The sequence below is a fragment of the Mastigoproctus giganteus genome, chromosome 1 (assembly GCF_048544385.1).
Source record: "Mastigoproctus giganteus isolate SK-2022 chromosome 1, ASM4854438v1, whole genome shotgun sequence".
Lineage (NCBI taxonomy): Eukaryota > Metazoa > Arthropoda > Arachnida > Uropygi > Thelyphonidae > Mastigoproctus > Mastigoproctus giganteus.
In genome coordinates, this window is record NC_143575.1 from 193,750,055 (window position 1) to 193,766,602 (window position 16,548).

The 16,548-nt window shown below is 37.7% G+C and overlaps 1 protein-coding gene across 1 annotated transcript in view; it reads right to left on the minus strand.

The window, feature by feature from the left end:
* Nucleotides 1–16,548, minus strand: part of LOC150091401 (uncharacterized) — a 77,160-nt gene that overhangs the window by 21,389 nt on the left and 39,223 nt on the right. Inside the window, exons 2-3 of the mRNA XM_090375364.1 lie at nucleotides 15,856–15,927; nucleotides 8,817–8,872 (exon numbers count right to left, since the gene is read on the minus strand). Coding sequence (XP_090231490.1) covers nucleotides 8,817–8,872; nucleotides 15,856–15,898 — 99 coding nt within the window. The 5' untranslated portion in view covers nucleotides 15,899–15,927. The remainder of the gene's footprint in view (nucleotides 1–8,816; nucleotides 8,873–15,855; nucleotides 15,928–16,548) is intronic.

Consider the following 16,548-nt stretch of genomic DNA (forward strand, 5'->3'; position numbering starts at 1 on the left):
CGATAATTGGATGGGAGGGATTTGTCACCCTTTTTAAGAACTGGCTGAATATGAGCAAATTTCCAAGCAGAAGGAAAAACACCTTTGGAATAAGAAAGTTAAAAAAGGCGGCAAAGAATAGGAGTAAGTTCAGAAGCACAGGTTTTGTGAACAAGTGGAGAAAAACCATCGGGACCTGGAGCTTTCTTAGCATCAAGATTCTTCAAAATCCTTTTGACGGAAGACCACAGGAGGAACTAAATGGAGAGTGTTGGGAACGGTGGGAGGTGGTTTACCTAGATCATTAGTACATGAGTTGGAAGAAAAATGGAATGCTAGCAGGTCAGCTTTATCCTTGGCTGAAGTGACAACAGAACCATCTGGTATAGACAGAGGTGGGCACAGAGATGGGCAAACGTTAAGGCCAATAGCTTTAGCGAGAGACTAGAATGCTCGGCTACCATTAGGGAAAGAAGCAAGTTTTCTACTCTTAGCCTGTTCAAACTCTAGTTTGAACTGATTAATAACTGCTTTACAATTGTTGCGAGCATTTTCTGCCTACACCAAAGTAGGCAGACAATGAAATTGAAGAATTAGAAACAATCCACTTACAATATGCAACAGTCTTCTCTTGAACAGCCTTAGCACATTTATTGGAAAACCAAGGTTTAGATAAAGGATGAGATTTTAAAGTGGAGTGTGGGACAAAGAATTCCATTCCTGCAAGAATAATTTCACTGATACGACCTGAGCAAACGTTGACATCGGAAGTTTTGAAACAGTAATCCGACAAAGGAAAAGAAATCTTGCAGGTCATCCCATTTTGCATTCTTGTAATGCAAAACAACACGAGGTTGGGAATAGCCATGAGATAAAGGCTCCATTGGAGAAGACTCCAATGGGATAAAGGCTCCATTGGACAATCACCAAGTTGTAATGCGAATTGCCTAAAGGACCTCTCACTTCGACCGTATACTTAGAAGGGTTGTTTGTGAGAAAAAGATCAAGCGTGTTGGCTGTATGATTAGGATTGTCCGGTATTCTTGTAGGTAAATGAACAATCTATGCAAGGTCATTAGTAGCAAAAGCCTCAGCATCTCGATCAGCTGGGTCGGTGTGACTAGAAAACGGAAGCCAGCTGGAGTTGTGAACATTAAAGTCACTAAGGAAAATTACCTCACTGTTAGGAAAGCTGGACTGGAGAAAGTCCAGTTGCAAAGAGAGGAAGTCAAAGAGCTCCAGGTGATTAGTGGAGTTGGGAGAACGGTAGAGACAACAGATGAATTTGACACAATACGGTAGAGAGATTTTAATCCAGAGAGGATCAAAGAGAGGAGATTCCAAATTGCCAAGTCTCTGACAGGGAATATCAGAATGGACATATGCACAAGTACCACCTTTGAGGCGAAAGGAATCATACATCGAATAATTTGGGCACCTGAGATGAGCAGTATTTAAATCAACCGATAACTGAGATTCTGTCAGAAAAACTACATGGGGTTTGGCAGACTGGAAATGGACATCGTTAAGATTAGAATTGAGACCACGTATATTTATGAAATGAATTAGGAAGTGTTTTATCTGGAGACAACGAGCAATGCAGTATCACTCCTCCAACATCAGAGATAGGGACACTTACGGTGGAGTGTTCTCGTGTAGGGTGGAATAATGATCAGCGGCCGCACCCCTCTTCATGTTTTTGATAGGGGTACCGTATCTGAGCAGAACGTAAGATCACTCATCGGTGAAGACAGAATATTAGAGCTGGGAAAGGAATTAGAAAATGTGAATTGGAATATCATCGGTTTGGCTGAAACAAGAAGAAATGAATCACATGTACAAGGAAATTGAGAGTCTTCTAGATGAGCAGAAAACCCACTACACTATTATTATGGGTGACTTCAATGCTAAGGTTGGAAAAAGACAAAACAGTGCAGAAAGAGGAACTATAGGAAATTTTGGAATTGGTGAAAGAAATGAAAGACGTGAAAGACTTGTGGAATTTGCAAAATCTCAAGGACTGTCTGTAATGAACATTTTTTTCAAGAAAAGGGTGAACAGAAAGTGGACATGGAAGAGTCCAAATGGATTATCTACTAATGAAATCCACTTCATCCTCACTAACAGAAGATATATTGTGAATGATGTTACCGTCCTGAATAAGGTAAATGTTGGAAGTGATCACAGAATGGTAAGATGTACACTTGATATATATGTAGGAAAGGAAAGGAAAGGAAAGGAAAGGAAAAAAGTGACTCGAGTAAATAATACAAAGGTCTTTGAGATAACAGAAGAGGAGAAAAAGCAGAATGTACTGGAACTTAAGAACAAGTTTGAGTTTCTGCAGACTGCTCAGGACCAAGATATCGAAGAGGAATATTACAACTTTCTGAAAGTGATAAAGCCCAAGAAACCTATAGGGAAAAAGAAATCCAAAGAAGAAAAAATTAGTCATGATGAACAGAAGACGACAAATGAAAAGCAAGAAAAACACTGAAAGGGAGAAAATTGAGTATACTGAGTTATGCAAAGCCATTAGAAAGAGACTCAGAGAGGACATAAGATTTAACACAAGAAAAGTAGAACAAGCATTAAGGGAAAACAAAGGATTTAAATCAGCAGCCATGAGCAGTAATACAGAAAGACAAATGACACTGAAACTGAAGAATAGCGATGGTGTACTTATAAACAGCAGAAGTCTACTATAGAGTATTATACAAGGAGCAGGGGAATGATGCCAGCAGTGGGGAAGATGGATTGCAAAGTAGCAACACATACGACATACCCGATATTCTTCCTGATGAGGTAGAACATGCATTGAAGAAAATGAAGAATCAGAAAGCCCCGGGGGAAGATGAAGTTACTGTAGAGTTGTTAAAATTAGGAGGAAGAGACATAACACAAAAACTGGCAAGGCTCTTCACAAAGTGCATTAGAAAAGGTGTGACGCCTAAGCAGTGGAATAATGCAATCATAGTTTTGCTGCATAAGAAAGGAGATAAATCAGAAATTGGAAATTATAGACCAATTAGCTTGTTATCCCACATCTACAAGTTGTTCACAAGGGTCATTACTAACAGATTAGAAAGAATACTTGATGAGAATCAACCAAAAGAGCAAGCTGGCTTTAGGACAGGATTCTCAACTATGGATCACCTTCACGTAATATCACAGCTAATGGAGAAAGCAAATGAATATAAAACACCATTATGCCTAGCATTTGTGGATTATGAAAAGGCATTTGACTCCATACAGCATAAGGCAATGTTTCGGGCACTGGAAAGACAAGGCATAGAAACCCCATATATTATGATTTTGAAGAAAATTTATGAGAGTGCTACCTTCTTTATTAGACTAGACAAAGACAGTAGGAAATTTACAATCGAGAAAGGAGTTCGACAAGGAGACACAATATCTCCGAAGCTGTTTACTGCTGCCCTTGAGGAAGCTTTCAGAAGATTAGACTGGTCGCAGAAAGGAGTCCATGTGAACAAAGAGTACCTAAACCATTTACGATTTGCAGATGACGTTGTGCTCATAAGCCACGATTCCAAAGAATTAGAGGAAAAATCTTAATCAGTTATGCTCAGTTAGTAAGGATTTTGGACTAAAGATGAATATGGCTAAAACAAAAGTAATGATGAACAAGTATGCCACAGAAAGAGAAATAATGATTGAATGAGCAGTAATTGAAAAGGTGGAGTCATATACTTATCTAGTACAAGTTATTAGCTGTAATAATGATAAATGGCTGGAAGTCAAGAGAAGAATACATTTCGGATGGATAGCATTCAGGAAATATAGTCACATACTGAAGAGAAATATCCCAGTTTGTCTGAAACGTAAAATAATGAACCAATGTATACTCCCCACCATGACTTATGGAAGTGAAACTTGGGCACTCACCAAAAGAATGGAAGAGAAGCTGAGAACTACACAGCGGAGAATGGAACGAATTATATTGGGAATCAGACTGTTAGATAAGAAGAGAAACACATGGATTAGGCAGCAAACTCAAGTAAAGGACATTCTTATCAAAACTAAAGAACTAAAATGGTCTTGGGCAGGACACATAGCTCGAAGACATGATGACAGATGGACTAAGAAAATAACAGAATGGTACCCAAGAGGAGCTAGAAGAAAACCTGGAAGACAAAGGCGGAGATGGATAGATGAAATTCATGAGTTTTTGGGTAGTAAATGGATGGCCAGTGCTCAAAACAGAAGGAACTGGAAAGTTGCTGGAGAGGTCTTCATCCTGCAGTGGATTTAAAATGGCTGATGATGATGATCTGAGCAGAAGTACCGAGAACAAATCCTCGAACCTGTGTGCAACTTTTTAGGGGTGCAGTTGGCCCAGATTTTCTTTTCATGCACGACAACGTCGCTGTACATAGAGCTCACGTGATGGAAGAATATCTTGAAACTGAAGATATCGAATGACTGCTGTGGCCAGCACGATCACAAGACTAAAATACGATGGAATATGTGTGGAACGCCCTTGGGCGTCGCTGTGCACGGCAACAGCCAACCCCTCGGTCACTGGGTGAGCTAAGGTCTGTGCTGATGGAAGAATGGGATTTGTTGCCACAGAATTTTATAGACTCCCTTATATTGAGCCTGGCTCACCGCTGCCAGGCTTGTTTAGCCGTTCGAGGGAATCATACGCTGCACTAATGTCATGTGACGATATTTTGAGGCATCTTGTATCGACTTCTGTAATATGACCTTTTTGGTAATTCTTATACAAACCCTATAAATGTCCCTTATATCTGTCCCAAGTTTCTTGCTGTCTCCTCATTTCACACCACCATACCAAATTTTGTCCCCCTTTATGGCAAGCTGCAGGAGTTCCAACGCTTTTTCTACGTGTTCTCTTAATTTTGTCGAGCAGTGCATATGCAACCGATCCTTTTTAAAGTAACTTGGTCTGACTTGGATCGTTAACCACACATCTTCTAATCAGCGAAATTTGAGGGTTCTCTTGCATACCCTCGTATAATTTGTGAAAATCAGAAAAAGGAGGAGACTCAGCAGCAAATCTTGAAGATCCCACTTGTTATACTGGTTCCATCCTGAAGAGTGACCTACATCGCGGTTTTCTATGTTTCAGCTAGCGTGCGATCCTGCACTGGATCTTACCAGTAAATCCAACTTCAACAAGTTTATATAGCAGCCTACCATGAGGGTCGGTATCAAAAGCTCTACTAAAACTCTAGATACATAATGTCAAAATCGTTACTTGCAATCCAACTACTTAATGATCCCTCATAGTAATTTACCAGATTGGTCAGAATGACTTCCCTTAACGAATCCATGTTAAGTGCTGAGTGACTTCGATCCTCAGTATAATGATACTCTCATTAGACTCAGGGAAGATCCTGAGTCTAATGACGCTCTCATTAACATTCCGAACAGTTTGAAACACTCATATGCGGCTTTTTTATTGTAACTGGTTATATAACATCTGTGGAACCTTGCACTCAGCAGCTTTTCTAGCAAACACTTCTCCGAGACCATCATACCACTTATTTTACAGCAATCTGACTAATCCAATTGCTTTTGACAGAAAACATCGTTCAAAAATAGTCTGTTCAAGTCATCAGCCGTTTTTTGCTGAGCTTTCTATGAACCTCCCACTGCGACTAATAAAGAGATCTATTGTCATTTTTTTTCCCCATATGACAGGAACTACCTACCTCTGTCCTTAGCTCTCTCTGCTAGGGATTTTTCGTAATCAGATGTCTTACCCTATCAGTAGCTTTGTTACATGTTCTCTTGTTCTAATTCCGATTTTCTGTACAGTTTGGAATCACGTGATTGTAACCATCCCGTGCTTGTTTCTTTTGCTCAATTAGACTCATAGCCTCACCTATCATGTTACGCTTACGGACCTTCACCACTAGTACGAATACATCTGTGGCATCCAGGATAAATCCCTTGAATATTTCCCATAGCATATTTGTTTCTGACATCATACAGTAGTCTTTCCAGTTAACTGAGTCCAAGAAACATCTCATCCCATCAGAGTTCCCTCTCTTAAAAAAGATATCTCGTCTTTCCCTTGCCTACATAGGTTTCTTTGGATATAACACATTTTATTGTGGCCACTGCTGCTATTGGTAATCAACCCGTCACGTTTTTGTTACGGTTAGGCTCTTAGCGAGAACCAATTTTAGGATATTGAAACTCCTCCACTACTCTCTCGGACATGCTGGGATAAGACATCACAGCACAAAGCGAGGTCCTCTATAGTGCATGATGGTTCAGGCAAAAGGCGATCCACTAGGCGTCCCTTAGTTTCGATAACGACGAGGTACACTCCTAGGGACCATCTCTCTATCCCAAGCGATTCAGTTAAAATTGGCGCCTCCGTAGCCAGGTGGGAAGGAGCAGCAGTGCGTAGCACACGCTTCTTGATTAGACCGGGGTTCGAGCCCGTCACCACCAAATACGGAGGATGCGGAAAGGTTAAGGAATGACCGCCGCATATCCTGGAGCAATATGGCCTTAGTTGCTAATGCTCCTAAAAACCAAACAACAACAACAACAGTTAAAATTTAAATCTCCCAGTAAAAGTCTATATCACGGCTATTATAGACAGACATAGAAGGAAATATGATGAAGAAAATAGTCGCCAAATTTAGTAAAATTTGGGTTATTTGCAAATCCCCATTTCTTTGGCATGCTGATTCTGCAGAGACCCTGACTTTTTGCAGAGCATTAGCGTTTTTCTCAGAAATTAAAGAAAAGTAAAGATGCAATAATATTATACCGGATTTATTAATGATGTTTAACTTCTGTACAGGATGCAGTATCTAAAAAAGAAGCTAAAAAATCAAATTAAACAGTAGAAATCCTCCTCTGGTTAATCACAAAAATTACTTAAAAATGTACATTTGAACGTCTTTGTCTTTTGTGGCCAGTGTGATCTTCCCGAATCATATACAGCCGCTCATCATAGTTTCGCCCCACCTTCCTTGGTACCTCTTCTCCATTGAGGAGAATATGCTCTGGTTGAAATTCTGCTCAAGCTATTCACTTACATCGCCCACATTTGGCCTGAAAAAAATCCAGATGAGAGTGAGAGTAATGGATCTTGATGGACATTCTCCATCCCATTTTTCCGTAATTTTCAACCAACTTTGCAATTTGTAATTTTCACGATTAATGTTACCAAGAAAGCCCATTCACAACAAGGAGTAAAAGATGTCAAGGATTTCGCTCAGCATCAGTCATTTTGTGTTCCAGTTCTTGTGTGTGTGTTTTGTGTTCCAGTTCTTGTTCAAGGGCCAACATCTGCTTAACTTGTGAATCAATAAATATAAAACAATTTTGTATTGCATATGCTTCAAGGCGTCACTTTGAGGCTCCAATGCTTTAACAAATTGTTTGACCAGTCTCAGCTTGATATGGAGTGGTGGAAGCAATCTTCTGTGGCCATAATGCACCTCCCAAGGCTTTTGCAGTACTTTGATCCAAGCCCGAGGCGGGATTCGAACCCGCGACCTTTGGGTTGCCAGGTAGGCACTTTACCCACCTGGCTAGCCCGGTCGGCAGACCATTTATACTGCTCGTACTTGATCTTCTCTAACAAATGCTTCACATCTCCGTATTATTCTTTAATATGAACCTGGCGCAACAAGAATCGATGAGTGTATATTCCCAATGTGAAGCAACATAGCTTTCAAATTTTTACTTGAACTGTCTGTGGAAAACTTCTGGATTGTGACTAATGCCGATTTCTTCATAAACACAATCAATCAAAACAATTCAATAGGGATTTTGCAACAGCGTAAAATTGTGCATAAGTGGCATGCCTTTTTCTGCATGAGAAAGCCTTGCAACATGGATCCACTAGATTGCACTCTTTTAAACGAGATGTCAGGATCTTTGCACTCGATTGGTTAGACTCAAGTCTCTCACTAAGTCATCTAATTCTTCTTGATTTGGAAAATGTGGCACTTCACTTGAACAGACTTCTGAAGCGTAATGCCAATCATCCTTTTACCAGATTTATCATTCAGTTCTGAAGACTCTTCTCTGGAAAGTGGATTGGGAGGTCTTCACTGCGTGTCTAGGGAGCAATTGAGGTTATGTTGGAATATGCTGCACCTTTTGAATCAGCAGACTTTTTTTTTTTTTTTAAACTTTGATAAACTGTGTAAAAGTAGCAATTACCGTGATGGTTTTTCGGATTCCATATTCGAGGGATAGCAAAGAGCACTTACGACTACCACGAAATTATCCCTCTAATTTCGTGGTAGTCTAATTTCGTTTCTGCAGCAGTAGTTTACCTGAAACTACTGCTGCAGAAATGAGGCGCCCAAAACACGTTTTGAGCACCCATAGGCATTCCAAAATAGGCGTCATATGCACTGCAAAATTTGGCACCACCAATTATGTTATGCTTGAACTAGTACTTGCATAACAACGATAAAAAAAGGAGAACGAGGTTGGAGATAACTTACTCCTACGTTTGGTAAAATAAAAATCCGTAAAAAAAACAACAACAAAAAAATTATAATACAAATACTACGGTATTAGTAAGCACTTACATAATACATTATAAATGTCGCAAAAACATAAAATCTTCAACTACCGCCAAAATATAGGCACCTTTTTTACACAGAATAATGTACACGCTGTGCACTCAGAATAATGTACACGCTGTGCACTCTCAGCACATGCTTTTGGGTTCACTTTCACTTTGACTTCCACCAGAGCTGAAAGTTTATGTAGAGGAAACACTCTAAAACTTTATGTGGACTGTGAACATAAAAACACATGATAAGAACGCTGTACTTTACAAAAAAAAAAAAAAATCAAAAACTTACCAAGTCATCTTTGTTTTCATTTTTTTCTCCATTAACGCAACACAGATTCGTAGCACCTGCGATACAAAATATCAACTTGTCATTTCATAAACTAGGTCAAATGTATCAGCTGAATAATGAAGATCTACACAAATACTATACATATAAAGTATAGACATTCGGAAATATATCTATTTTCAGAGCCAATGGATTTATGAATTGAAATTGTAGATAATACAAAAACAAGGATAGTTTACATAATTGTCAGCTTTTATAGATTTTACTGTATACTAATTTCCTTTTAAAGGTTTTATTTCTTTACTATTTGAAGATGGACAAGGGCTTCTTGGAGCAAGAAATTGTGTTACAGCGTCTACTGTCGATGACCATTCTTCACTATAAATAGTAATTACGTACTTTCTTAGTTTTCAAGTGAACAATTTTGCACTAACATACCAGCATCGTGTCAGGGAACTCACGAAAAATCCATCCTCTTTCCAATGTTGGTCTTCATTCAGAGAAGCTTCCTGCTGGAAGCCTTCGTTTTTCTCCTTCAATCACTATTATTAATTTAAAATAACAACCATCATTTCGAAGGTAGGGATATAACTTTATGAGGATAGTCCGGGTATTGATACTTTATTTCTTTAATTTATAAAAGTACTTGAGAGCAGTATTAAAATGCCACAGCTCTGAAGATTTCGCTCATTGATGAACAGACGACCCTAATTAGATATCATTAAGAGCACTGATTATAATGCTAATGCATATCATTGATAACAGGAAATACATGCAAGCCCCCATTATGTGTAATGTATACATAATCAAAGTGCCACAGCAACTAGATAAACCTGTAAAAAAAAAAAAAAAGAGGAAATGCAAAGATAACACTAATCGCTACAAGTCTCGTGTCGCCTCCTCAACGGCAGCATATGTTAGTATAAGCAGAGGATGCGTTATGGTCATATGTAAATTGATTACGTCACAACTGTGCACTGAAATTTAGGTTACATCCAATGTGACCCGGGCTCCAGCTTCCCCAATCTTCTTTGATTCATAAATACTTTTAAGGACTTGAGTATGAAGTATTGTTTTTACAGTATTCTAATACTGATGAACAGTTATTTGCTTGTGTTTATCGAAAGCTACTTACATAGAGCTGAAGAACAAAATAAATAGTGTTGCAACTGTTCCCAATCACCTTTTCTTCATTAGTAAGGATTTATGATTGATAAGGAGAGCTGTAACAGCATAACAAAATATTATGCTGTAACAGCATAACAAAATATTTAACTAGCCGTATATTCCTTTTTTTTCGGTATACATTTATAATTAAGCTTATTACTTAAAAAAAAATAAATAAATAAAAAAAAGCAGGATCCATCCCGTCAATGACGCATGGAACTAATATAGGACTTTTTTCGATCCGTGGCCGGGTTAGTCGGTCTCAGGAGTTTCTTTTTCTTTCTTTTTTTTTTTTTCTTTTGCTTGTTTAAAGCATCAAAGATCTCAGAGGGAGGAAGTAGGGTTTTTACCCCTGAATTATTCTGAGTTTTTCAGACCGCACAACATGTAAACTGACCCTGAACAGATTTCTACTTATACGGATGTAAGTTATGCTTGGGTACTGTTAACATAATAATTTTTATTTTTTAAGAAAAATAGTAAGAGACAAATTTTGGAGCCAATTTTCTTCCTGAGCCTACTAGCAAGGTGACTGGATTAGTATTGAGTAGATTTATCAATATGTTGTTCCAAGAAAAGAATCCAACAAGATCGTATTCAAACGTAAGAATGTTTAAAGAGAATAATCTAGTTCTTGTTGTAGGGTTTTAAGCGCATCAGCAAATTAGGCCATATTGCACCGTATACAATATGTCAATAAAAATGCATGTTCTGTGGTCGATTTTCTGTTTGCTGATAGAAAAACCTGTTTCCGAGGGGAAAACCATGCTACCTTCGCCTGAGAAAGACTAACTCAGGCAATCTGTGAAAAAACGTTCTTAAAAATCCCACGCGTCATTGACGAGATTTGAACTCAGGTCTCTTCCAGCTGGTGTGGGGGGAAGAGGGCGGTTCTACAAACCGTTGTCCAGGAGGGCTATAAAGCACTCTTTGGTGGCTGAAGTCTCTCACTAAAAGTCCTGTGGTTATAATCACTGTCTTCCCACATTGCGGGGAAAAGGCCAGAGTCCGAATCCTGTGACGAAGGAAGTAACTTTTACGGGTTTTGTTTTCTTTTCATATTGCTGTCAAGTTGGTCGGTATTGGGTAAGAGTTGCAAGTCATTTTTTTTATCCGCTGGAAACTCGCTTTTTTAAGTTCATACAGGCAAACTGACCACAAGATTCATGTAACTTACAGACAAGGTATCTCTGAGCTTTTGTGCATCGGCATTCAAACAAAATTTTCTGAATAGACCAGGAATTATTAGAAACTAGACTGAACGCGTTTTATTGTTTTATCTAACAGTACTTTGTTTCTATTATTTTTATTTATTACGATTGTTGTTCTTTCTCTCAATTCAGATATAGACCGTCATTCTTAATTCGATACTAAAACGGGCAAAAATGTAAATTCTGTCACACGTTTTTTAAGCGTACAGAACACTATTGATATTATTATGGAAAACTAAAAAATTTTCACGCAAAAATATTTTATCAATTATCTCAAGAAAAAAAAAGAATTAAAGTTACATTATGAGATCTACACTGGCGTGCAAAATTTAAGGACCAGTCAGGTTTTCACATGTAGCTTCTCATAGGAGTGGCCTGGATATGGAAAAAGCATACCAAAGGAACCTCGTGAAGTACAGAAATGATGAAGGAAACAACACCGATACAACAAAGGAAACAAAACGGTACAGAGGAACTTTATTCAAAAATGGCAACATAGCACTGGCTGCCATGATACAGATGCATCACTGCCAAAGATGAACAAAGGGAAGAGGTAGTCCTCAGTAGGAGATATGGCCACCCCTAATGTCGATGCAAGCTTTGCACCGCCTGTCCATACTTAGAACAACGTTGTTGATAAGTTCTTGTGGTAACATCGTCCATTCCTCTGTCAGCGCCATCTTCAGCTGGTAAACATTTTCTGGTGGGTGTGTACGTGCTACTAGGCGTCTCCCCAGAGCGTCCCATATGTGTTCGATGGGATTTAGATCGTTGAACGGAGCAGACCAATCCATACGAACAATGTCCTCACTTTCCAAAAGCATATCAACAGCTGCAGGGATGTGGCGTTATCGTCCATAAACACGAACTTGGGACCAATGGCACCTCGGAACAGACGCACATGGGGGAGGGTTACCTCAGTACAGTAGCGTGCACCGGTTACAGTACCGCCTTCGAGTATCTGGAGTTGTGTACGTTCATCCAAGATAACGCCCCTCCAGACGAAAACACCTCGACCGCCATATCGAGTAGATATATTCGGTATATACTATATATTGAGTAGATATATTAGTAGAAAGGGATCCCCCTTTCAGTGATGTTTGCGGGGTGATACAGTGTGCCAACCTTTCGCCAGATTAGCTGACGTCCAGAATCGCTGTTGACACTGAATATACTCTCATCAGTAAAGAGTACCTTAAGTAAAGATTTTGTGGTTGTAACCTTTAGAAATAGTGTTGGTCTTTAAGTTTTGCACACTAGTGTATCTACACTCAGTTATGCTTTCGCCTGAAGATTACTATTGCTTGAAAATCGCAGGTCTTTACAAGATTTCAAACTGCCCCACCAAATGTTCACTGAGCATACTCCAGTGTCGAATTTCTCTCTCTCTCTCTCTCTCTCTCTCCGTTAGACAACTTATTATTCAACTTATAATTCAGATCTCAACTTGACTCATCGATGCAGGTTTCTGATATCCACTTGCTAATGGACTCGAACTCTATTTGACTGAACGCTACAAAGAATTCATTCAGGTTGCTCAGAAATTTCTAGTTTCGATCACCAACGTAGCAACCTCACCTCAACCCGCTTGACCCTCCTCGTCCCACCATAACTATGGATTGAATCCTGCTTCTTTTCTTAAAGAAACTCGAATTTTCAGATTCGCTGCGGAGCTAAAATTAATTACCCACCACAGTTTCCAGGAGTTTCAATTGGACTAGCTTTGCTCGAGACCGACTAATCAAAGAACTTCTATCGGTTTTTTTTAATAACGCAAAAAAAAAAGGATAAAAGTTCATCCGTCGTGCCGGGATTCGAACCAAGGCGTTTTCCACGTGTGGATGGACAATGACCACTGTAACAACACAATGACCCAAATCAGACCAAGCAGAGCCGAATTTTGCGCAATAATCTTGAATTTTGGTAGTTTTGTACATGACAAGAAGCTAAAACGATGGTAGAGAATAACTACTAAACATGGCAATTTCAGATGATAATTGAAAAATATGGTTAAAATAATCATGTGCTGATAGTTGTAAACAGAAATTACATTGCAGTTGTTTAAAAAAAATTAAAATTTTTTGTATTTTAATATTATTATTCTCTTTGTTACTTTTCATGAAAGAAGGCTCCAACTTGAATCGAAAATAAAATGCTTTTGGAAAAAATTTATACAATATTTAGTGTACGGACAGTATTTAATTACGCAGCATAATTAAAATAAAAATCAAAACATTTCATTAAACGCTACCAAATATTCTCAGTTGATACCCAGATCCTGATTACTTAAATCTTTAGCTAATACGATAGATGGCATACAGTCACATCTACTTTCAAAGTAAGATAAATCACCTTCAACATCAGATGATTACAGTATGGATATCTGTCTTTTTATCATCGTCAGTATTTTGCCTTCTTCATTGTTGAAAAAGGTCTCTTGGAAGTAATTGTACCCTCTAGTAATGAGAACGAAAGTTGCATCTCGTGACGCTACCAAAATTGGCATCCACTAACAGAGATCATAAGATGATAATAAGGACCCAAAGAGAAGAGATACAGATTCAGTGATCTGTAAATCACAGGTTCTTTATACTGTATATGCTAATTAGTGATTTAACAGGCAGCAAGAAGAACAAAAACTAGTAGGCCGAAACTATATTATGAACTGTAGTGGAAATTCTTAATAGAGTACACAGAGCACAGTAAAAGACATTGGATAGCCAAACATTGCTCCGCATCTGAATATCAGGTAACTCTGCTTACTTTAATACAGAAAATTATTCTTTTCAAGGATAAAGTGATAATGTTTTGATAATCAGTGTATATGGTAAGGCAACTAAAACTTGTTACACGTTTTTATTGGGGGGAGCTAAGTCTAAATAAGTACTGCACTTACTAAATAGGAAAAGCTATTTTACCGGTTGAGCATGAACCCATTACTGTCACCAATGGATAGAGGAGTGCTTCACTTATGGAACGACAAGTGGTCAAAAGCTTACTTTTTTTAGGTTTTTTTTTTTTTTTTTTGTGGAGTTGTTATTCTGCTGACATCTTCAAAATGTAAAAATAATTGGAGAAAAGATTAATTAAACTTTTATCTTATTGTAATGCAATAAAAGTTTATTTACGTGCAGTTATAAATTACAAGATAAAACTAATAAAGACAGATCATTTTAAACAGTAATTTTAAAGCCGAGTAAAATTGACATGGTGAATCCCTTCCCTCTCCTTAATCAACTACCCCTTATGATAAACAACACTAATGGTTTACTACCACTAATGACTAAGCTAAATGATTTGAGAAAACTATTTCTTTATACATATATATATAGTGAAAAGGTAAGTCAAAGGAATCAGATTGTTCCCTTTCAGGAGAATGTTACACATATTTAACATTCGTGGAAGTCAAGAACTCTATGACAAACAGAGCAACGGTGGGAGGATGCGCATTACCACGATCGCCGTATCCAGCTACCCACACGAAACGCACTGCATACATTAACTAATTTGTTTAAAATATTGCTCATTCATTTTTCAACAGTCGTGTTGAAAAATGCAGAATGAATAGTAACCACTATAGTAACCTTGTAGTTGTATCGGAGTGACTATAAAAAGCAGGTAATAATAAAATAAACGCAGATCGTGTTGTTGCAAAACATCTTTTTCACGTTTACTCTTTTGTATGTCGTTGCTCACATATCAAACAGTTTTTCTTTTTCATCGCCCTTTTTGATTCCACTGAAAGAAGAAAAATGCCAGTAACTGAAACACCAAGAGATCGGAAAATCATTTATGTACTTATTTTAATTCTTCGTAAATATATCAGAAAATACTGCTTTCATCATCGTTTAGTAGACTGCAAAAAAACTGTTGCTGTGTGAATTGTTTTATAGAATTGTCTCATCGTTTAAACTGTGAAAATAAGAACTGTAATTTGTTCCTTTTTCTTTCTTTTTTTTTTTTTTTCTGGTGTATAAGAATTGAATGTATCTTGTAAAACGTATGCTTTTAATATCTAACGACCGTTTCATAAAAGTTTTTAAAAATTATACGCATTTTTAGTGTCATTTGTTCCAGCCGTAGAGCAATCAACAATCATAGCTGCTTAAGCTTCCCTATGCATAACTACCTCCTCTAGTTTTAACTAGGCCACTCGATCGTCAGAATTAATTCAAAATAAATGTCTTGATTTGCATGACGAGAGTGGGATGCAATACCGGCAAATTAAATACAAAAAATATAAAAATGAGTGAACTACTAAAATCACAAGTATTTCCTCTCTGCTACACGCTACTTAACACAAAACAAACATAAACTGGGTAACGTACGTCGAACTCCAAAGAGGATATAAAAACTGAAGATATAAAGTTATTTTATCCTCCAATTTTGAGCAAGCGAGTTGTTACAAGCCACTTTATGATAGTCAACATATTTATTAGTCTAAAACTGCAGCCAATAACTGCTTCCTTAGATTTCTAGGTCCAGTACAATTATATTTTATGTAAAATACAATGGAATACAAAAGAGCCTTTATTGAATGTTTTTACTGGACTCTATAATTTACACACGCAACATTGTTAGCTGGTAGCGAAAAAAAAAAAAAAGTATTGCATGATCCTTTAAAATATTCAACCATTTTCAACTAGTTGATTCACTTTACTTACCAGCAACTAAAAGTAATACAAAGGAGGTCCACGGAGCTCCCATGTCGCTGCTGTTTGTCACACTTCGCAAACCTGAAAGAAACAAAAATATATTAAAGTAGGCTGGACACGGCTGGATGACCCAAAACTTTTGGAGATAACAGGAGTCAAAGGAAAACGCGGCCATCTGAAGCAGTCATGTATTCCTCTAATTATATGCTATCGGTCTGAGTTCTTTTAGGACAGGAAGGCATAGGCCAGGTATTGTTTCAAAGGTGGGGGGGGGGGAGGTAAGAGCGCAGACGAACAGGATGAGACGGCGAATAATTGCAGATCCCGTATACGATTTATCACCTGAGATTTTAGGTTAGATTATTACCGTATTGCAACGTTATAAGTTAAAGGCTATATTCAAATTCTATAAATATTAAAAAATATAATTGTAAATATGAGAGATGTAATAACTTGCTATATACTGAGGGGAGAATTTTTTTTTTTTTTTTATTCTCATAGTTTTCTAGGATCTGTTTTTATTATCACATAAATAAAATACTGGAATTAATCGACAGAAATGATCTTTTATACTCAGTTCTTTATTTTACAAGGGCCAAATAAAATCAAATAAAGTGGGGCAAGATGCATAGTAAGAAAACTAATAAACTTATTTAAAAATACAGTACTGTTCAAGTATTAATACAGTTATTACACCGTAAT